The 24,274-nt window shown below is 40.2% G+C and overlaps 1 protein-coding gene across 1 annotated transcript in view; it reads left to right on the plus strand.

Annotated features, from left to right (window-relative positions):
• gsk3ba (glycogen synthase kinase 3 beta, genome duplicate a) overlaps window positions 1–24,274 on the plus strand; it is a 181,168-nt gene that overhangs the window by 40,608 nt on the left and 116,286 nt on the right. The window contains exon 2 of the mRNA XM_041211303.1: window positions 20,792–20,985. Coding sequence (XP_041067237.1) covers window positions 20,792–20,985 — 194 coding nt within the window. The remainder of the gene's footprint in view (window positions 1–20,791; window positions 20,986–24,274) is intronic.

Raw genomic sequence — 24,274 nt, forward strand, 5'->3', positions numbered from 1 at the left:
CAATCCTGGTTCAGTGAGTGCAGGAGGGCATGCCAGAAGCAGCACCGGGATACCTAAAAATGAAGTGTCAACTTGGTGAAGCTACAACACAGGACTACTTGCGTGCCAAACAGCATAAGCAGCAAGCAATAGCAGAGCTAAGCGATTTCACAACCAACGGATCATACCTAAGCTCTGCAGTCCTGCCACATCCAGTGTGAATGGTGGTGGACAATTAAACAACTCACTAGAGGAGACCCCACAGATACCCCCATCCTTAATGATGGGGGAGCCCAGCACATTAGTGCGAAAGATAAGGCTGAAGCATTTGTAACAATCTTCAACCAGAAGTGCAAGTAGATGACCCATCGTGGCCTCCTGAGATCCCCAGCATCACAAATGCCAGTCTTCAGCCAATTCAGTTCACTTCACATATCAGGAAATGGCTGAAGGCACTGGATAGTGCAAAGGCTATGGGCCCTGACACTATTCCAGCAACAGTACCGAAGACTTGTACCGCAGAACTTGACATGTCCCTAGCAAGCTATTCTTGCACAGCAATCGCACTGGCATCTACTTGGCAATGTAGAAAATTGCCTAGGTATGCCCTGTACAGAAAAAGCAGGTCAGATCCAACCTGGTCAATTACTGCCCCATCAGTCTACACTCAATCATCAGTAAAGTGATGGAAGGGGTCATCAACAGTGCTATCAAGCAGCACTTAGCAATAATCTGCTCACTGATGTTCAGTTTGGATTCCACCAAGGCCACTCAGCTCCTGCCCTCATTCCAGCCTTGGTTCAAAAAGAGCTGAACTCCAGAGGTGAGAGTAACTGCCCTTGACACCAAGGTAGCATTTGACTGAATGACATCAAGGAGCCCTAGAAAAACTGGAGTCACTGGGAAGTGGGGGGGAAAACTCTCTGGTTGGAGTCACACCCAGCACAAAGTAAGATGGCTGTGGTTGTTGGAGGTCAAAAGTCACTGCAGGAGTTCCTCAGGTTAGTGTCCTTGGCCCAACCATCTTCAGCTGCTTCATCAACGATCTTCCTTCCATCATAAGGTCAGAAGTGAGGATGTTTGCTGATGACTGCACAATATTCACCATTCATGACTCCTTGGATACTGAGCCAGTACATGCACAAATGCAGCAAGATCTGGACAATATCCAGGCTTGGGCTGACAAGTGACAAGTAGCATTCATGCCACACAAGTGCCAGGCAATGACCATTTCCAACAAAGAATCTGACCATCGCCCTTTGACATTCAGTGGCCTTACCATTACTGAATCCCACTCTACCCTGTAATGTTGATCGCCAACAGACTATTAGTATAATAAAATCCAAACCAGTGTTTTCATTGGTTAACAAATGATATAAAATGGATGCAGACTCAAAGATTATCATAGAAAAATTTAGAATTTTTAAACAGGTTTTTAAAACTTGGAATCCTTGTCGCTATTGTTATTGAGCAGAAATGCCTATACCCTTTCAAAGATATTGACTAGAAACTGAATTTGACTAGCTATATAAATGCTGTGGCTACAACAACAGATGAGATTCTGGAATCCTGCGGCAAGTAACTCTCCACCTGACTCCCCAGAGCCTGTCCACTATATCTACAAAGCACAAATCAGGAGTGTGGCTTGGAACTATATTGACATACCTACACTGTCGCTGGATCAAAATCCTGGAACTGCTTCCCTAACATTGCTGTGGATGTACCTACACCACGTGGGCTGCAGTGGTTCAAGAAGGCAGCTCACCACCACCTTCTTGAGGGCAGTTAAGGATGGGCAATAAATGTTGGTCCAGCCAGCGACGTCCACACCCCTTGAATGAATACCAAAAAGTTGACAAACTACTCTTCCACAGGCTGTTAGTGTTCATCACATACTTCCAGCTTCCAAATTTCTCTGGTTAATTGTGCATGTGTGGATGCTAAAAGTTGATGTTTTTTACCCTGTAATGTTGATCGCCAACAGACATTATTAGTATAACAAAATCCAAACCAGTGTTTTCATTGGTTAACAAATGGTATAAAATGGATGTAGACTCAAAGATTATCAGAGAGGAATTTAGAATTTTTAAACAGGTTTTTAAAACATAGAATCCTTGTCGCTATTGGTTATTGAGCAGAAATGCCTGTATCCTTTCAAAGATATGGGGTAAGGGTAAGGAAATGGGATTAGAATAAATAGCTATGGTTCAAGAATTATCACCAACATGGGTATGATGGGCTGAACATTCTAATTCTGTGCTGTGGTTCATGATTAGAGGTCGGGAACTAACTCATGGAATATATGCTAGATCAATATAATAGCAAGCTCCATTTTTTCCCCCTCAAATTTCCCCTCTTTCCGAAAGGTGGTGGTATTCTCGGATGCAAAACAACAGATTTGTTCCCCAGCCTAGGTGATTAATTTGGTTAGTACATATGCAAAGGCTGCTTTTCTGGAGGGAATATGGGCAGCATATTTTCTATTGATTGCCTATTTTCTTTATTTTTTTCCCCATTGCAAGCTTGAAGCATGTCATTAATATTTGTAGGCCTTTGAAAATACAAAGTTCACAATTAGGAGCCTTAGAACCTTAAGACCTCCATGTCGGACTCCATACACTATTAGGTATTCTGTAGCTTTAGAGAGGGAAAAACAATGATATGACTAGGATTCTATGCATAATTTGGGCATGTATTTTAAAGTCTGTAGATCTGCAATTGACAAATGCAGAAACCTTATTAATACTTCTTGTATATTTTGTGTAAAACTGATAGCAGTGGGTTGTGTTTTTTTTTAAGGAAGTCAGATGTTGTGATGGAATTTCCATCACATATTCAAGATGTTTTTCCACTTGCCGGCTTCCTTTCAATTATTCTATTTGAATAGAAGTGCTGCCAAATTTTTACATTTCCTCCAGTGCCCCAAAGTCTGAATTTGACAGCACAGAAGAAAGTCACAACCATCATGCCTGTGCTGTGTCTTTAAACCTGGAATTTGAGAATTCAAGCCCTGCAGCAGGACATTGACATTTTGTAAACTGGCAGTTCACTGCAGTGTGGAAGGCGTGCTGTGTTGTTGGAGGTAGTGTCTTAGAATGAGATGTTTAACCAAGATTTTGTTTGCCTGTTAAGCGAATAGAAAAGATCCCATAGCACTATTCGAAGAAGAACAAGAAAGTTTTCCTGATGTTCCAGCACAGAAACATAGGAAGAGGAGTGGACCTTTCAGCTCCTGAGTCTATTCCCTGACTGGCAATTTACTTACAGCAGGGTCCCACAAAAAGCAATAAGATAACAGAACCAAATAACCTATTTGTTGTTTGATGGATAAATGTTGACCAAGACACTGATGTAAATCCTTTGCCCTTCTTTGAATCGTGCCTTGAGGTCTTTGTTTCCCTGAGTGTGAGAGAGTACTAGAATATAAAAGCAGGGATGTGCTGCTGAGGCTTTATAAGGATCTGGTCAGACCACATTTAGAATATTGTGAGCAATTTTGGGCCCCGTATCTTGGGAAGGATGTGCTGGCCTTGGAGAGGGTCCAGAGGAGGTTCACGAGAATGATCCCAGGAATGAAGGGCTTAACATATGAGGAACATTTGAGGACTCTGGGTCTATACTCGATGGAGTTTAGAAGGATGAGAGGGGATCTGATTGAAACTTACAGAATACTGCAAGGCCTGGATAGAGTGCATGTGGGGAAGATGCTTCCGTTAGTAGGAGAGACTAGGACCCGAGGGCACAGCCTCAGAGTAAAGGGAAGACCTTTTAGAAAAGAGATGAAGAGAAACTTCTTTAGCCAGAGTGGCGAATCTATGGAATTCATTGCCACAGAAGGCTGTGGAGGCCAGGTCATTGAGTGTATTTAAGACCGAGATAGATAGGTTCTTGATTGGTAAGGGGATCAAAGGTTACGGGGAGAATGGGGTTGAGAAACTTATCAGCCATGATTGAATAGTGGAGCAGACTCGATGGGCTGAACTGTCTAATTTCTGCTCCTTTGTCTTATGGTCTTATGTGTATGGGACCTCTGTCAGTGCCTTATCTGCAAGTCAGTACTTCCAACAATATGGTGTTCCCTCAGTATGTGACTGAAGTGTCAGCTTAGATTGTGCTCAAGTCTAAAGAGTGAAACTTGAACCCACAAAGTTCTGACTAAATGGTAGGCGTGCTACCACTGAACCAAGGTTGGCACTTCACAACATTGAAAATCCTTAAACATCTCTGCAGTGTCTGAAGGTGGGAAGTTACAATCTGGCTGCAGCACACATTAGTGACTGATCACGCTCCTCAATTGGAAGACTCATAACTTTTTAGCAAATATCCGATGACTCTCTGTCCCAGAAGATACCTTGTGTCTCTGTGAGTAGCATTTTGTCAGCATAAGCTGGGGAAGGATGAACTCCAGACCTGGCTTGCACAGAATTAGTCCCAACAGCCTCTTGCAAGATATGCAAGAAAGGCTGTATGTAAATTGAATAACAGGTTGGACATACGTCACCCCTTGACTTGCTGCTCTTTCAAAGCAAAGGGGAAGCATTTAAGGTATGTTAAGCTTAACCTTAATCAGAGAGTCTGCAGCAACATATGGAAGCTGGATTCCTATGACGAAATGCATTCCAAATCCACGCAGTTCGGAATCAATATTTGCTATCCACCCGATTGAATGTCTTCTCCTAGTTTGGGGAGAAGAAAGTTTTCCACAGATCTGCCTTTTTTGAATGGTGGATCAAATTCCACACCAGATAGCTATCATATGCAGCAATCAGGATGCTTTGCATGGGAAACACAGCTCTAACACAGGTGGGCATTATCCTGGCCAAGACTTTGTAATCTGTGCTGAGAATGCACACTAGTTTTTCAGATAACGACTTTCTTAGACGGCAAGGCAATGACTATCTTGCAGTGCCAGGTTCATCCCTTTGGTTGCCTTGCCTGTTCATGCACATAGTCGTTCTCCAGAATGGCTAAGAACACACTCTGAAATTAAACAGTCAGCACATTCAGTCTGGGAATTTGTTTCAGGAGAACTGGTGGAAGATGTCAGACAGCTCCGCAAGGGTTAGTGGAACTCGAGGCCCTCAAAATTGTGGGCATCCTTGCTGTTGGATCAGGAAAGAAATTCGTGCATTGAGAGTGGCTTAAAAACACTTCATAATTGATATATTTCTAAAACGAATAGTAAGGTTAAATTAACATCTTTAATCAAATATTTCCGTTTCTAGAGATATAACTTCTGAGCCAACTGTCTCAAAGGTTGATCCTTGAATTACTCAATTGAGAGCCACAAAAATTTAGATTCTGATCATTGTATATAATTTTGTTTTATACTGTAAGTCTTTTTTAAAATCCACAGATACATCCATTTTCTTGTGGAAGTTATATTTATTTAACTTGAGCTACAGAGGAGTGTTGGCTTTAGTTTAATGAAGTAGTTAAAAGTATAATAGTATGGAAGCGGGAAAGCTAATATCAACTATACTAATTGCTCAGGTGGATAAAATGATGTGCAACATTGGGCAGAGTTGTGAATAGATGTGTGCTTGCTAACTTGGTGAAACAAGCATTCACATTTGTTAAGTCAGTAACACGTACCGTTGATGCATGTGAACAAACTCTTACACAAATCCAAGTATGCGAGAAGAGCTTAGACTGTTTACTTGTTGGGCTTTTATCTGTGTATATGTGTGTGTGGATCTGTATTTGTATATTCTAGGATCCTTGCCCATTCTTTTCCTTTTTTGAGTTCAGCTAACAGTTTTATTACTACTTCACTTTTAACTTATTGTTTTTGCTTCTGTGAAAATGAGGGCAGAGTACTCCCTTAATATTTCAAGCAGCCAGCCCTTTTCTCTGCTGGAAACTTTTTATTACACCTTATGTGCAGATGCAGTCCTTCACTTTTTTCCTTTTTATATTCCCTGTTAAGTGTTTTAAATATCCTTCATATTTCTAATTTTCTTCAACCCTAAACTGCTTGTTTGTCTTGGATTATTTTTAGCCCGAAATTTGATACATGGCACTAACTCTCATTTTATTTTCTCTCCGCGAAGGAACTCTAGTTTCAGTTGCACCTTCTTTGACTTCTTGTGTGGGAAGGTGTCTAGTTTGAGCCCTAACATTCATTAGTTTTCTATTGTTTGTCCACTGTCTTAAGTGCAAGATTTTCTTCCCAATTTCTTATTTTCCAAGTCAGCACTTTTATCTTTTGGCTGTTTCCCTCTACTTCTCAATTTTTGCATCTGACGTATATGTCATTGGTACCTGCTAATTATCCTCTTATCCTTGCTTCACCTATTTGCCATGCTTCATTTTCCACAATTAAATACAGCAATACCTAATTTCCCTAGTCTTTGGGACACTACTCTGTGTATCATGTAATCATATTGCAACATTCTATCCATGTTGGAGAGTCATAATTTTTTTCAGCCTTCATATGCAATCCGGTTTGGCCTGCCATCCATCCAGTGCCCACTGAAGCAGTTGACATTGCTGTATGTGGTTCATTGATCTCATGTTATAGTGTAGTCAGTTGCGGTACTTGTTTCACAAATCACCATAGCTTTGTTTTGTATACATCCAAACCAATGACTTACACTCAGCGAGTTAGTGTTACCGTAAGTGCATTAATAGCTTAGATTTACCAATGCTGAAAATCTGAAATTGAAATAGAAAATGCTGCAAGCACTCAGTACATCAAGCAGCATCTAAGGGGAAAAGAATAAAGGTAACAACCCTTTGTCAAAGAAGCAGCATTTTTTTTGACAAAAGGTTATTCCTGAAACATTTTTTCTTCACTACTACCTGATCAGCGGACTCTTCTTCTTTAGAGAATGCTTATATACATAGGAAACCACCTGGTTTTGTTTCCATGCATTTCGAAATCATCGGTTCCTTATTAAATTCTCTGTCATCCAGCTCTCTTACAGGATCCATAAATATGTGCATTTCAGCCTTGGATTCTGTTTTATTGATTTCAGTATTACATGGTATTTCCTAGAATTTGCCAATATTTCAATAAATTAATTTTCTGTTGCTTAATTGCCAATAGTAGAGGTTTCCTTTTGGAGATGGATAAGCATTTCATCCACTTATTTATCTGCACTTAGCCTAAGGCATAATCATACTATTTATGCTGCCCAACACAGCACTGCTATACCATTAGTTTTGTCATGTAGTCTGCAAAGTGCTCCTTATGAAACAGTATTCTCAACCTTGGATTGCCATTGACAACCTATTTGGGATGTTTTTGTCTAATACAGTTTTCTTGCTTGTTAACTTTAGTGTCTGGGTAAGTTTGAATTGTACTGCCTGCTGGTCAGAAGGATAAGGGATGATTTAAATCAGATGTTTGAAATAATGAAGGGACTTACAAGTTATTTATAGAACAGGACTGTCCAGAAAAGTTTATCTTTCAATTTGAGCTAAGTGGTTTAAAAGTGATTCTAGGAAATCTACACAAGGACTTGAGAGAATGTAGAGTGTACTGTCTTAGAAGACCATGGATAGAAAACAGTATTGTTAACTAAATTTGAGAGACTTCAAGTTGAAAAGCACTATTGTAACGTGGAATGGAAAGAAGCAATATAAACTAAATTGTAGAATTTAGAAGGGCTGCAGGAACAGGAAGATCTGGGGTGTATGTACACAAATCTTTGAAGGAGACGCGACAGGTTTAAAAAGCTTTTTAAGAAAAAAAAAATGGAATCCTTGGCTTTATAAATAGAATAAATAAATCGCCCAGTGTGCAGTAATGCAGCATAACCTTTTTCTCATAGCGTGCAAAAGAAAGGAAGCTACTCTAAACTTTTGTAAAAAGCTGGTAAGGCTTCAGTTGGAGTATCGTGTTCAGCTATGGGTCCTACACTTCAGAAAAAATGTTCAGGCCAGGGAAAGGCTGTGGACATTTCCTAAAATGTTACCAGGGACAAGGAACTTCAGTTAAACTGTCCTAATATCTCCTTATGTGGATGAATGTCAAATTTTGTTCTGATGATGATCCTGTGAAGTGGCTTGGGATGTTTTACTATGCTAAATGTGTTAATTTAAATGCAAGATTTTGGAGAGGCCAAGGAACCTGGGAGTATTCTACTCAAGAACAGAAGAGGTTAAGGAGATATGTAGTAGAGGTGTTCTGCCAACTCCAGCGTGATGCTACCACCACCACCACCACACACATCGGCATTCCGTAGGGACCATTCCCTCCGGGACACCCTGGTCCACTCCTCCATCACCCCCTACATCTCAACCCCCTTCCTATGCAACCGCAGAAGGTACAACACCTGCCCCTTCCCCCCCCTCCTCACTATCCAAGGGCCCAAACACTCCTTTCAAGTGAAGCAACATTTCATTTGCACTTCCCTCAGTTTAGTCTTTGGCATTCGCTGCTCCCAATGCGGTTTCCTCTACATTGGAGAGACCAAAATATATATAATATACACACACACACAATTTATTTCCATATTGTGCTATCTCCACCTTTTAGCTTATTTTGATCCCCACCCCACCCCCACTAGGGCCATCTGTCACTTACTCATCCTGCTTTCTACCCTTAATGTCACCATTAGCACATCCTTTAGCTAATATCACTACCGTCAGCACCCCCTTTGACCTTTTTGTTTATGACATCTTTTGCAATCTCTCCTTTGCCTCCACCTATCACTGACCCTTTATCCAGCTCCACCTGCCCCACCCCCCTTAAACAGCTTATATTTCACCATATTTCTATTTCTCTTTAGTTCTGATGAAAAGTCATACGAACTCAAAATGTTAACTCTGTCTTCCCATCCACAGATGCTGTCAGACCTGAGTTTTTCCAGCAATTTTTGCATTGTTTCAGATTTCCAGCATCTGCAGTATTCTGTTTTTATCTTAGTGTTCTAAATCATGAAGGGTTTTCATGGCGAATAAGGAGGAAACTATTTTCTCTGGTAGGACATGGATTTAAGTTAATTGGCAAAAGAGCTGGAGGTGAAATGAGAATTTTGTTTTACAGGGCGAATTATTATGCTTTGGGATGCGCTGCCTGTAAGGGTAGGTGAAGTAAATCCAACTGAATCATTCAAAAGAGAATTGGACAAATACTTGAAAAGAGAAAATTTCAGGGCTTTGGGGAAAGAGCAGGGGTCTGGGACTAATTGGTTAGTTCTTTCAAACAGCAAGGCTGAAATGCTTCCTTCTGTGCTGAGCGATTCTATAATTTCAATTATAACTCTGTTAAATTACCTGTTGCACAATAAAGTATTTGTTAAATTTTGTCTCAGGGGTATTCGTTTGGTTTGCCTACAGAGGGATGGAAGCAATACACTTGCAAAAGACATGAATACCCAGCACAGATCATATCGGGATACTACTGTTGCACCCCTGGATTACACTATTGCACAAATAGATATAGGATGTTACAAGTCAACTGCCAGAAAATGAAATAAAAACAAAATGCTGGACATACTCAAAATGTCAGGGAACATCTATAGAGAGTGTAAAAAGGCTGCGAGGTGACCTAATAGAGGTTTTTAAAATTATGAAAGGTTTTAATAGAGTGGATGCAGAAAGAATGTCTCCTGCTGTGTGGAAGAGCATAACTAGAGGTTTTCAATACAAGATAGTCATTAAGAAACCCAATAAGGAATTCAGAAGATGTTCACCCAAAGAATGGTGATAATGTGAAGCTTGCGACCGCAGGTGGTAGTTGAAGCAAATAGTATAGGTGCATATTTAGGGGAAACTAGAAAAGTATTTGAGAGCAGAATAGATGGTTACAATAGTAGATTTACATCATAAAAGGTAGGAGAAGATTCGAGGGGGAGCATAAACACCAGCATGAACTGGTTGGGCTAATTAACCTGTTTCTGTGCTGTATATCCTACGTAACCAGAGGTAATGTTTCAGGTTGATGACCTTTTATCCAAACTCCATAAAAGTAAGGCATTTAGACTGTTACAGGAGCAACCCATGCCACTGAATCTGAGGAATTATCCATGCTGGATGGAAATCTGTAATGCTTTCTTTTTCTTTGGATAAAGCTCGAACACTGATTTTTTTTTAAAATCTCATTCACTTTTTTTTGAAAAGTTGCTCCATTTATTTTTGATGAAAGGGAACTTGAGGGACTCGGCAATGGACAGTGTGACCTAAAAGAGAGTTCTAGTTTTTAAAGAGAGTTCAGTGGTGTGTATAAGCCACGTATATTATGTTTTTTATAAACAAAATCACAATGTTAATTTAGAAAATCGAAGACTTTTACAGATGTTACGGAGTGACCATCATTTAATGTTAGTTCAAGTAGAAACAGCTAGATGTTGATTGGTGATTGAACAACCATGAATGCTGGTGGGAAAGATTTCAAGGGAAACAATTTGCTAAATTCCACTGTTGAATGTACTTGTTATAGAACTTACGTGACTTCAGAATGTTCCGAGTACTGCACAGTCATTAAGTAATTTTGAAATTTATTAATCTGTAACATAAATAGGAAAATGCAGCAGCTAATTTGTGCATAGGAACAAACAGCAATAGATAAAGATAACATTGCACAAGAAATGTTAATCTGCGATTCCACTGAGATTGAGTCATTCAGATTTTCTTTTTTTGGTGGCCATGCCCTCGGCTGCCTAGGCCCTAAGCTTTGGAGCTCCCTTGCTAAACTTTCTGCGCCTCATACTGTCTCCTGTACTGTTCCTTAAAACTGATTTCTTTGTCCAAGCTTTTTGGTCACCTGTCCTAGTATCTCTGTGGCTCAGTGTCAAATTTTGTCTTATGCTTCTGTGGTGTCCCTTGGGGCATTTTACTACATTAAAAGCATATCCATGCAAATGGAACAGAAATTGAATAGCAGTTTGGTACTGAGAATGCTGTTGAACTGCCTGGGCAACATTACCTGGAGTAATTAAAGAGTAATTTGATCCCACTATGAAAGAACCTACACTGATGACAAGATACACACAAATGAAATATCAGACATATGTGAATTTTGAGTTTAACACTGCCAAGCTTGGGGAATAGTTCGTAACACTACATAAAATTTCAGGATAAGGAGAGTATTTTGGAAGTACATTTCCATTGGTGGTTATCCCACAGTTTGAGAGACTTATGGATAGTGAAATGAGACAAAGTACGTTGGTGACCAGCTTACGTGGGAAGTCAGGAGAGATGAGAGCTAAAAAGAGAAGACCCCCAAGCGCCTCCAGTTGGCTAATGGAGATATGATTCTTGATAGCTTAAAAGCGAGCAATGATTGTGACTTGAGAGGATGATCTGAAATTATTCAGTGCTGTCACACAGGAAGGGATTGCTGGAGGAAAGGTATAAAGTATAGAGTATAGGTAGAAGATAAATTACCTTTCTGTATTTGTGACTGGGAGAATTTTATGGTATGTTGCTTTCCAAGTGCTAGGGTGCAGTTATGAGACAGTTAGAAATGCTCTTGGAAGGGGATGATTATAGATCATGTTGGAACCCATGTCCTAGGACCCAGTTGAGGGTTTTGCAAGGTGGTCTTTGAGGGCTAGGGAGTAAATAAAGGAGCAAGATCTTGTTGGTAGTCCTATCTGAATTGCTACCAGTTTCACCTACTACATGAGGTGTTGCAAGGCAGATGAAGTACAGGAATGCATAGATTGGGGATCGATGTTGGAGGGAAGGGTTCAGATTTCTAGCACATTGGGGGAAGATGGTATCAGAGACCTCAAGTGCACAGTTACCATACGAGCATACGAATTAAGAGCAGGAGTAGGCAACTCAGCCCTTCGAACCTGCTCCATTCAGTAAGACCATAGCTGGCCTGATTGTAACCTCAACTCCACGTTCCCATCTATCCTCAACCTTTCACCTTGCTTTATCAAGAATCTATCTAGCTCTGCCTTAAGATATTCAGACTCTGCTTCCACCACCTTTTGAGGGAGTGTTCCAAAGACATTCAACCCTTGGAGGGAAAAATTCTCCTCACCTCTGTCTTAAATGAGCTACCGCTTATTTTGAGACAGTGACCTCTGTCAAGACCCTTGAGGATCTTAAAGGTTTAATTTAAGTCACCTCTTACTCTAGCTCTAAACTTCAGATATAAGCCTAGCCTATCCAACCTTTCTTCATAAGACAACCCTCCCATTCCAGGTAATAGTCTGTAAACCTTCTCTGAACTGCTTTCAATGCATTTAGATCCTTCCTTTAAATAAGGAGACTAATACTGTACACAGTATTCCCGATGTGGTCTCTCCAATCCCCTGTATAACTGAAGCATAACCTTCTTACTTTTGTATTCAATTCCTTTCGCAATAACCGACAGCATTCTATTAGCTTTCCTCTCTTATCAAAAGAGTAGAGAGAAGGTAAGAGTGGAAGGTATTAACACGAGAAATGAGAAACAGACCAAGACGAGAAAAGACAGGATACACAAGTCTAAGAATAAACCAGCAGATAAGGCTGGAGGTTACCAAAGTAATAAAAGGACAAAGCTCAAGTCTCTGTATCTGAATGCATTTGAAACAAAACAGATGAATTAATAGTGCAAATAGAGATAAATAAGTACAATGTAATAGCCATTACAAAGACATGGCTACAGGATGGGATCGATTGGGACCCGCACATTGAAGGGCCTGTGACTTTTAGGAAGGACAGGAAGATAGAAAAAGTGGAGGATGGCTCAGTTAATTAAAGGCGACATTAATACAATAGAGAGAGATGGCCTAAGTTCACGATACCAGGATATAGAAGCTGTTTAGATAGAGATGAGGAATGATAAAGGCAAGGAGTCACTTGTGGGAGTGGTGTACAGGTCTCCTAACAGTAATCACACAAGACAGGATATCAAAGAAGAAATAGTTCTGTCGAAGGGTCATGAGGACTCGAAACGTCAACTCTTTTCTTCTCCGCCGATGCTGCCAGACCTGCTGAGTTTTTCCAGGTAATTCTGTCTTTGTTTAAGAAATAGTGGGAGCTTGTCAGAAAGGTATGGCGATTATCATGGGGGATTTTAATCTACATATCGACTAGAACAACCAGATGGGCAAAGGTAGCTTAGATGATGAATTCATTGAATATTTTTGGGATAATTTCTTAGATTGCCGCGTTCTGGAGCCAACCAGGGAGCAGGCTATACCAGACCTGGTATTGTGCAATGAGGTAGGATTAATTAATTGCCTCATAATGAAGGCACCCTAGGTAGCAGTGATTATAATAAGATTGAATTTTACATTCAGTTTGAGAGAGAGAAGACTGGATGTAAGATGAGTATTTTAAACATAAATAAGGGCAGTTCCGAGGGCATGAAAGCAAAGCTACCAAAGTGAACTGGCAATTTAGGTTAAGGGATCGGTCAATAGAGATGCAGTGGCAGGCATTTAAGGGGATATTTTGGAATACATAGGTAGAATAGATACATTCCAACAAGGATCCGACCCTTGGATTTTCTCTACCATCTGTGATTAACTAAAAAAAATTAAAGATATTATCAAACTTAAAGAAAAAGTACATAGTTGAGCAAAGATGGTGGCAGGTCAGAAGATTGGACAGAATATAAAAAAAAACAAGAATGATTAAGAAATTAATAAGGACAGAAAGCTAGCTAAAAATATAAAAGACAGTAAATATCTATAAAATCTCTTAAAAGAGTTAGCAAAGTGAATGTTCATCCTATAGAAAGTATGTCTGGGGAATTAATAATGGGAAATAAGGAGACGGCAGATGAATTGAATAGGTTTTTGCATCGGTCTTCACGATGGACGATGCATGTAGCCCAGAAATAGCTGTAAATCAGGAATTGGGAGGGAGGAACTCGAGAATTACAATCACCAGGAAAGCGATATTTAGCAAATTGTTGGAACTGCGGGTTGACAAGACCCCGGGTCCTGATAGATTTCATCCAAGGGTCTTAAAATAAGTGGCTAGTGAGATAGTTGATGTATTGGTTTTAATTTCCTAAAATTCACTAGATTTGGGGAAGGTTCCATTAATTTGGAAAATAGCTAATGTAACTCCTTTATTCAAAAAGGGAGCGAGACAAAAAGCAGGAAACTCTAGGCCGGTTAACGTGTCATAGGGAAAATGTTAGAAGCTATTATTAAAGACGTTACATCAAGGCACTTAGATAAATTCAAGGTAATCAATTTGAGTCAACATGGTTTTGTGAAAAAGAAATCATGTTTAATCAATTTACTGGCTTTCTTTGGAGAAGTAACGGGTGCTGTGGATGAAGGGGAATGGGTGAATGTGCTGTACTTAGATTTTCAGAACGCATTTGATAAGATGCCACATCAAAGGTTATTGTGAAAAATAAAAGCTCATGGTGTAGGGGGTAAATATTGTCATGAATATAAGATTGTATAGCTACCAGGAATCAGAGTAGGCATATATGGCTTATTTTCTGGTTGGCAGTATATGACGAGTGGTGTGCCACAGGCATCAGTGCTGGGGCCGCAACACTTTACAATTTATATTGATGTTCAGTGGCATTACCATCACTGATTTCCCCACTATCAACAACCTGGGGGGGGTCACCATTGATTAGAAACTGAACTGGCTAGCCATATAAATACTGTGGCTACAAGAGCAGGCCAGAGGCTAGGAATCGTGCGATGAGTAACCCACCTCCTGACACCCCAAAGCCTGTTCACTGTCTACAAGGCACAAGTCAGGAGTGTGAGGGAATACTCGCCACTTGCCTGGATGAGTGCAGCTCCCACAATGCTCAGGAAGCTTGACACTGTCCAGGACAGAGCAGCCTGCTTGATTGGCACTCCATCCACAAATATTTGCTCTCTCCACCACCAATGCACAGTAGCAGCAGAGTGTACCATCTACATGATGCACAGCAGGAATTCACCAAGACTCCTTAGACAGCACCTTCCAAACCCACGACCACTACCATCCAGAAGGACAGGCAGCAGACAGGTAGGGACACCATCACCTGGAAGTTCCCCTCCAAGTCACTCACCATCCTGATTTGGAAATATATTGCCGTTCCTTCACTGTTGCTGGGTCAAAATTCTGGAACTCCCTTCCTAACAGCACATCGACTGCAGAGGTTCAATAACGCAGCTCACCGCCACCACCTTCTCGAAGGCAACTAGGGGTGGGCAATAAATGCTGGCCCAGCCATCGAAACCCACATCTATGAATGAATAAAAAGAATATAAATGATTTGGATGAAGGGATCAATGGTATGTGTGGTTGCTAAATTTGATGATGACGCAAAGATAGATAGGGAAGTAAGTTGTGGAGAGGACACAAAAGGATATAGATAGGTTAAGTGAATTGGCAAAGACCTGGCAACCACCGTATAATGTGGGCAAATGTGAGGTTGTCCATTTTGGCAGGACGAATAAAAGGAGGCTTATTATCTAAATGGAGAGAGATTGCAAAGCTCTGAGATGCAGAGGAGTCTGGGTGTCCTAGTGCATGAATCGCAAAAGACTAGTATGCAGATACAGCAAATAATTAGCTAAGTTAATGTAATGTTTATTGCAAGGGGAATTAAATACAAGATTAGGGAGATTGTGCTTCACTCACACAGATCATTGGTGAGATGACATCTGGAGTACTGTGTACAGTATTGGTCACCTTATTTAAGGCCATAAGCCATAGGAACAGAAGCAGTCTATCGGATCATTGGGTCTGCTCTGCCATTCAATGAGATCATGACAGATCTGATAACCCTCAACCCATTTCCTGCCTGTTCCCCATAATTCTTGATTCCATTACTGATTAAAAGTCTGCCTATCTTAGCCTTGAACATACCAGCCTCTACAGCCCTCTGTGGTCAAGAATTCCACAGATTAACTACCCTCAGAAAAGAAATTCCTCCTCATCTCTGTCTTAAATGGGCAGCCCCTGAGATTATGCCGTCTGGTCCTAGACTCAACCACAAGGGGAAACAACCTCTCAGCATCTACCCTGTTAAGCCCCCAAGAATCTTATATGTTTGAATAAGGTTGCCTCTTGTTCTTCTAAACGCCAATAAGTACAGGCCCAACCTATTCAAGGTCTCCTCGTAAGAAAATCTCTCTATACCCTGGAACAACCTGGTGAACTTTCTCTGGACTGCCTTCAATGCCACAGTATATCTTTCCTTAGATTAGGGGACCAAAACTATTCACTATATTCTAGGTATGGTCTAACTAGTGCCTTGTATAGTTTTAGCAAGACTTCCCTATTTTTATACTCGATTCCCTTTAAAATAAAGGCCAGCATTCCATTTGCCTTACCTATTGCCTGCTGAACTTGTATGCTAGCTTTTTGGGATTCATGCACGAGGGCCCCCAAATCCCCCTGTGCTGCAGCTTTCTTCAGTCTTTCCCATTTAAGTAATATTCAGCTCCTCTGTTCTTCCTGCCAAAGTCTATAATCCATATAGTCCATATAATATTCCATCTGCCACGTTTTTGCCCACTCACTTAACCTGGCTATATCCCTCTGTAGACTCACTGTCATCCTCACCACTTGCCTTCCCACCTATTTTTGTGTCATTCGCAAACTTGGTGATAGTACATTCATTTCCCTCATCCAAGTCATTAATATATATTGTAAATAATTGTTGCCCCAGCACTGATCCCTGTGGCACTTCACCAGTTATATGTTGCCACCCTGAATATGCACTCCGTATCCCAACTCTGTCTTCTATTAGTTAGCCAGACCTCTATCCATGCTAATGTACTATCCCCAATGCAATGGGCTCTTAAGTGTGTGGTAGCTTATCGAAAGCCTTTTGGCAATCCAAATATATTATGTCTACTGGTTCCCCTTTATCTATCCTGTTTGTTAGCACCTCAAAGAATTCTAATAAATTTGTCAGGCATGATTTCCCCTTCATGAAGTCATGCTGACTCTGCTTGATTATATTATGCATTTCTAAGTCCTCTGCTGTTACATCCTTTATAATAGACTTTAACATTTTCGCAATGCCAGATGTTAAGCTAACTGGCCTACAGTTACCTTTGTTTTGTCTCCCTCCCTTTTTGAATAAAGGTGTTACATTGGCAGTTTTCCAATCCCCTGGGACTTTTCCAGAATCTAAGGATTCTTGGAAGATTACTACCAGTGCACCCACTATCTCTGTAGCTATTTCCTTTAATTTCCTAGGATGCAACCCATCAGGTCCAGGTGACTTATTGGCCTTTAGCCCCATTAGTTTCCCTAGCATTTTTGCTCTAGTAATAGTTATTGTACTTATTTCCTACCCCTCTCCCCTGCCTTTGCCCTATGATTATTCAGTATTTTTGGAATGCTATTAGTGTCTTCTACAGTGAAGACTGAAGCAAAGTATTTATTCAACTCCTCTGCCATTTCCTGGTTTCCCATTATTATTTCCCCAGCCTCATTCTATAAGGAGCCTATGTTCGCTTTGGTGTCTCTCTTCCATTTTATATATTTAAAGAAGCTCTAACTGTCCGTTTTTATATTATTTGCTAGTTTACCCTCAGAGTTTATTTTCTCCCTCTTTTAATATTTTTTGGTCATCTTTTGTTTTTTTAAACTTTCCCAATCCTCTGGCTTGCCACTAATCTTTGCCATATTGTAAGTTTTTTCTTTCACTTTGATGCTATCCTTAACTTCCTTGGTTAACCATGGTTGGTTTATCCCCTTCCTACAATCCTCTTTCCTCACTGGGATATATCTTTGTTGTGAGTGATAACCTATTCTCTTAAACATCTGCCATTGTTCATCAACCATTTTTTCTGCTAAACTCCTTTCCCAGTCCACTCCAACCAATTCTGCCTTCATTCCTTTTCAGTTACCCTTATTTAAGTTTAGCTCAGTTGTTTCCGAACTAAGTTTCTCACTCTCAAATAGAATGCTAAATTCCACCATGTTATGGTCACTGTTTCCTAGGGTATCTCTTACTCTTAGACCATTTATTAAAGCTGTCTCATTACATTTTACCAGATCCAAAATAGCCTGATCCCTGGTTGGATGCACAACATATTGCCTAGGCAACTGTTCCGAATACACTATGAATTGTTGCTCTTGACTATCTGCCAATTTGATTTTCCCAATCTGCATGAAGATTAAATTCACCCATGATTAATATACTTACTTTTTTTACATGCCCTCATTATCTCCTGATTTATTCTCTGCCCTACAATATAGCTACTGTTAGGGGGTCTATGGATTACTCCCACCAGTGTTGTCTTCCCCTTGTTATTTCTTACCTCCACCCATATGGATTCCACATCTTCCAAGCTAAGATTAATTCTTGCTATCGTACTTGTTTATGCTTACCCTCTGTTTCCTGTTAGCTAGCCAATCTTCTATCCATGCCAATATGTTAACCCCTACACCATGAGCTTTTATTTTTCATAGAAACCTTTGATGTGGCATCTTATCAAATGCCTTCTGGAAATCTAAGTACAGCACATCCACTGGTTCCCCTTTATCCACAGCACATGTTGCCCCTTCAAAGAACTCCAATAACTTGATCAAAACTGATTTCCTTTTCAGAAAACCACGTTGACTTTGCCTGATTACCTTGAATTCTTCCAAGTGCCCTGCTGTAAAGTCTTTAGTAATAGCTTCTAACATTTTCCTTATGACAGGTGTTAAGTTAACTGGCATGTAGTTTCCTGCTTTGTCTCTCACTTTTTGAATAAAGAATTTACATTTGCTATTTTCCAATCTACTGGAACTTTTCCCAAATCTAGGCAATTTTAGAAAACTAAAACCAGCATGATTCATTTTGGCAGGAAGAATAAGGAGAGATGGTATAAAATAAAGGGAGAAGCTCTAAAAGGGTTGCAGGAACAGTGGGACCTTCGTGTATATGTACATAAGTCATTGAAGATGGCAGAACATGTTGAAAGAGAGCAGTTAATTCAGTATATAGTATCTTAGGCTTTATTAATAGGGGCATTAGGTGCAAGAGTAAGGAGGTCATGTTGAATTTATATAAGACATATTAGTTCGGCCTCATCTGCATTACTGCGAGCAGTTCTGGGCACCATACTTGAGAAAGGATGTGAAGGCATTGGAGAGAGTACAGAGGCAATTCACAAGATTGGTTCCAGGGATAAAGAACTGTAGCTATGAGGATAGATTGAAGAGTTTGGAACTGCTTTCCTTGAAGAAAAGGCTGAGAGGAACCTTGTTAAGAGGTATTCCAGATCCTGAGGGGCATGGACTGGGTAATTAGTGAGAAAATGTTCCCACTCAAGGGCATCAAGAACTGGCATAATTGGCAAAAGGAGTAAAAGTGATGAGAGGAAAATTTTTTTCACCTAGAGGATGTTTTGAGTCTGGAACGAACTTCCTGAGAGGGTGGTGGAGGCTGTTTCGATCGAGGTATTTAAAAGGAACTGGATTGCTATTTGAAAATAATGAATGTGCAAGGTTATAAGGATGAGGCAGGGGAATGGGACTAGGTAGAATGCTGTTTCAGAGAGCCAGTGCAGACTTGATGGGCCAAATAGCCTCCTGCAATGTAAATGTCCTGTGATTCTGTATCCACTATCTCACTAGCAACTTCTTTCAAGCCCCTTGCTAAGAGAGAGCATAGAACATTGATTTAAATTGGTTCACTGGGATGGAAGCAATTAATTCTCAGTTACATCCATCTTTCATAAATCTCAATTTGCCCTAACAATTCTACCCCGACAATAGAAAGGCTTTGTGATTTCCTCCATGAATACAGACACAATCTTAATTTAGAATGATTGAAAGTGGAAATAGAAACAAAATTTACTCAAGGTTGCAAATGATATTTACTAAATTTGGAGAGACCACAAACAATGAGGAACTGATCAAACATAGAAGGAACTGGATAGATTCGGAAGCTAGCTGGACAAGTGGCAGATATCGTTTAATGCCAAGTCATGAGACTGAGAAAAGGGAATATGCTATAACAATATCAGTTGAGGAATATTATTCTAAAAGGTGGAACAGAGAGATTCAAGAGTATTGACGGATAGGTTACTCCGTCCATTACCGCTGTGTGCAGCAGTAGTAAAGAAAGTAAATAAGATCTTGGACTGTACAGACAGTAGAGTAGAGCACAATCTGAGTACATTTGTGCACTGGTCCAACTGCAGCACAATTGGAGTTGTAAAAAATTTGTTAATTTAGAGTCACTGGCTGTGGGCGTCGCTGGCTAGGCCAGCATTTATTGCCTATTCCTAATTGCCCTTGAGAAGATGAGTTGCCACCTTGAACTGCTACAGTCCCATATGGTGTAGGTACATCCACAGTTTTTAGGAAGGGAATTCCAGGATTTTGACACAACAACAGAGAAAAAATAGCAATATAGTTCTAAGTCAGGATGGTGAGTAGCTTGGAGGGGAACTTGGAGGTTGTGGTGTTCCCGTGTGACTGCTGCCCTTGTCCTTCTAGATAGTGGTTGTAGGTTTGGAAGATGATGACTAAGGAGCCTTGGTGAGTTCCTGCAGTGCAGATGTACAGTAACAAGCCATAGGATTGCAAAATGAAAAGAAATGTCATGGAATAATAAAATTATACCATACTGTTTTCGCTTAAAAAAAATCTTTGTGAAGTTATTCAACTCCATCTTTGACATTTGTTTAACAATATGCATTGCAAAGTTAATTTTTTATTCGGGATTGTAAACCAGGAACTGGGAGAAACTGAAATGCACTGAATACAAATACCTAAAGTTGCATGTGTTTAAATAGCAATACATTTGAGGAATATTCGTTTATGGAAAATTGCTTGTTTTGTGGCCAACATATAGCAGTGGAAAACAGCAGTGTGTTATGTGCCCAGAATCACTTGATTTATTTTTAGTAAACAATTGGTTGCTGATCTGTATCTCCTGTAAGTCATTGTGTTTTGGTTTGAACACTGGTCCTGATAAACTGATTTTCTTTATGATTAGGAGACAAAGATGGCGGTAAGGTGACAACAGTGGTGGCAACACCTGGACAGGGCCCAGACCGGCCGCAGGAGGTCAGCTACAGTGACACCAAGGTGATTGGTAATGGTTCTTTTGGAGTCGTTTACCAGGCGAAACTATGTGATACAGGGGAGCTGGTGGCCATCAAAAAGGTTTTGCAAGACAAGAGATTTAAGGTAAGGGACATAATTCATTTTAACTGGAAATTTCAGAAAGCAGTTGACAAAAGTTACATCTTTTCCCCCTTTGGGAAATATTGGGTGGGAAAAGAAGTACTTATGGCTAAAGTAACAGGAGCTAATGCAAGCTATTTCTCAACTTAATAGCTTTGGGGATTTGGATGTTCTAATTCAGTTTCAGGGCATCTAAGTGTCAGATTGTATGGAATTGAAATATTTTGTGGTTGGACTCTTAAGAAGTAGATCTTGAATCGTGTTTCAGTAGAATTTTAGACATCCACAAAATAGTTTTGTCTGGCAGTCTGAAATAGTTATATTTGTAGCAATCAGTTCTGTTAACAGACTATTTGCATAACTTGAAATTGAGATTGAATGTAAGATCAGTAGCATTTTACCGTGTTTCTGCTAAATCAGTTTATCTCAGCTCTTCCACCATTGATGAATACGTTCCAATATGTTTCAGTCATGGCTCTGTTGGTAGAACTCTCACCCTGGGTCCCAACGTTCCGATATCTCCAGGGCTTGAACACACAAATCAAGGCTGTCACTCAAAGCAGTACTGAGTGCTGTATTGTCAGAGGTGACTTCATTCGGATGAGACGTTTTGAGGCCCCCATCTGCCTCCTTGGGTGGCACTGTTTTGAAGGGGAGCAAGGGAGTTGACCCTGGTGTCCTGGCCAATATTTATCCTTTAATCAAAATTACAATAATAGATTATGTGGCCACTATGACATTGCTGTTTGAGGAAGTTTGCAGTGTGCAAATTGGCTGCCATGTTTGCAACATTACAGCAGTGATTATACTTGAAATATACTTCATTGGCTGTAAAGCACATTGAGACATTGGGTGATTGTGAAAAAGGGGCAAGTCTGTATTTTTTTAATATCTCCTGCAATCTTAGTTTTGAGTTTAAAAGCTGAAAAAATAATTTTGATAAAGTTGAAGCAGCAAAATAGCATGAAATAGGAAAAGTGCTCACTTTTAGGCACCTTGATACTGATTAGTGCTGTCTTGAGCTATTTTCCATTGTTAGTCCTTTAGGTATCAGTGGTCCAACATTGCACTGACCAGATAACATTCAGTTTCAGTCCAGCAAACCAAGATGAGATTCAGTTCCTTGGGATTTTCTTCATTGTTTTGATTCAAAAATCAGAAGTGTTAATGTGAAATGTGGACAAAAAAATGCAATTTCATGGGGCTAGGTGTCACATCCCAAGAGCATTCAAAAAAGCCTTGCATTTGTATAGCGCTTTTTGCAACGACCAGGCATCTGAGCACTTTACAGCTGAAATATTTTTGAATTGTAGTGACTGTTGTAATGTAGGAAGGGTACCTAAAATGCATCTGACACTATTTACTCTGGTGACATTCAGCTTGTGACACTTTAAACATGCTTTCAACTCCTTTTGATATGCTAATGGTGGTCTAACACCTATCCAAGGAACCCTTGGGGACATTAGTTAACATTGAGCAGTCTAAGTCTTAAAGGCCACCACCAAAGTCCTTTTTTGTTGTTCTTAGTTTACCTGAATATGCAGTGCAACTGTGAACAGCTAATGGCCTATGCTGGTGCCCATTTCCATTCTCCTTCCTTGCCACTTCCAACTTGTCCCATATGAAGGCTGCAGAGACTGGCAAGCTGGCAGCCTAACAGGCACTCCTGAATTGCCAAATATGTTGAGGTTCAATTTCACTTTAGCCTCTGGTTTGTAGTTGTCATTCTGTGGCTGAGCACTGGTCTAAACCTTTTTCTAGGCTTATGGGTCCATCATATCAACTGAAGGATAAAGAAAAGGTATTTACAGAGAAATAAAATGTAAAATCTCCAGTCTTAAATGAAAAAAAAAATTGCAATCAACAGAATGGTGGTGATAGAGAACAAATCAGGGGGCAGGATTTTACATCCATCGGGCAGGTGCGCGCCTGACCCGATTGGGCGTAAAATTTCGCACGATCTTTCAGTCAGTGGACGCATGCGAGAGCCAGTAGTGCCTGCCGACAATTAATAGGCCTATTAAGGCCCTTAAAGCATTAATTAAGTTGTATTATTGCTGCCTGCTCAACCGGTTGAAGGGCGGGCGAATAGGCCAGGTGGACTTTGCAATTCCATTTTCATTTTTTACGAAACATCATCCACGGGCAGGATGAGGTTTCCAAAGTAGGTAAAAAAAAATTCAAAAAAGAATTTCCACTTCATTTCAAACATGCCCCTCTTCGTGTGACTGAGTCACGTGGGGACATATTTATAATCATTTATTAAATTTTTATTTTTCCTTTGTCCAAACCTTCAGCTCCCTGTGGCAGCTCTGTGCCCTCAGGAGCTGTCAGTGTGCGCTCCCCCTTGCATGCGCAGACTTCTGTGCCCACCCTTCTCCTAACCCCACCCCAGTAGCGCTGAGCCTTTCAGTGTACCTTTCACACTGGCTGGCCATTAATTGGCCAGCCAGATGAAATCGCGGTCAGGGCCTGATCGCGGGTGGTGGTCCGTTTTGCAGCTGCTTCAGGCCTGCTCACCACACCCATCTGACAAAGAGAAAATCCTGCCCATGGAGTTTGTGAAAAGTCTTTCTTTGTGTAGCATTTCAGTGAGTTGACCCCAAATCAGTTATTTAATGAGTGATTTAGCACTATTGTTTTTCCCTGATAGCAGTTTTGAATGATCATATATGGTACGTAGCATCGGCAGGATGAGAAAGGAAAACACAGGATGTGTTTTCAAAACTGAAATTAACTGAGCTGAAGTATCGTCAGCAGGTGTGCACAAACATTCATATTTATGGTTTGCTATTTTAATGATAAGTTTGCATTTATTTAAGCACAACCCTTTCCATGCATTAAAATAGGCTGTAGTATTTAATCTGTAGCCATACATTTAATTGCTGCATCAGCTTAGAATTTCCAGGACTTGCATTGCCCTAACAAGTTAGAATACAATTGAATTTTATTGAAGGAATTGTAATGTCTCGGCCAGTTTAGACTTGCATAGATTTTGGAGGAGCCATGATTCAGGTATTTTTTAATCTTGAAAGGCAATGGTATTTAAAAATTAAGAGCAAAGAACAAGAACAAGGCCCATGTGTAGATTTAAGCAAATTGGAGATAAGAGAAGCAATTCTTTATCATGTATGCAATATTCTCTCGTCACCATTAGTAAGTGCTGTATCAACTCCTGAAATGTGGATAAATAAAAACTTAAGAATTAAACTGAAGGATATAAAATGAAATATAATCTAAATAACTCTAGTTCCTTTGCTGTAGAGAATGTGGAATGTCCTCTCCAGTGCAA

The sequence above is a fragment of the Carcharodon carcharias genome, chromosome 18 (genome assembly GCF_017639515.1).
Source record: "Carcharodon carcharias isolate sCarCar2 chromosome 18, sCarCar2.pri, whole genome shotgun sequence".
Lineage (NCBI taxonomy): Eukaryota > Metazoa > Chordata > Chondrichthyes > Lamniformes > Lamnidae > Carcharodon > Carcharodon carcharias.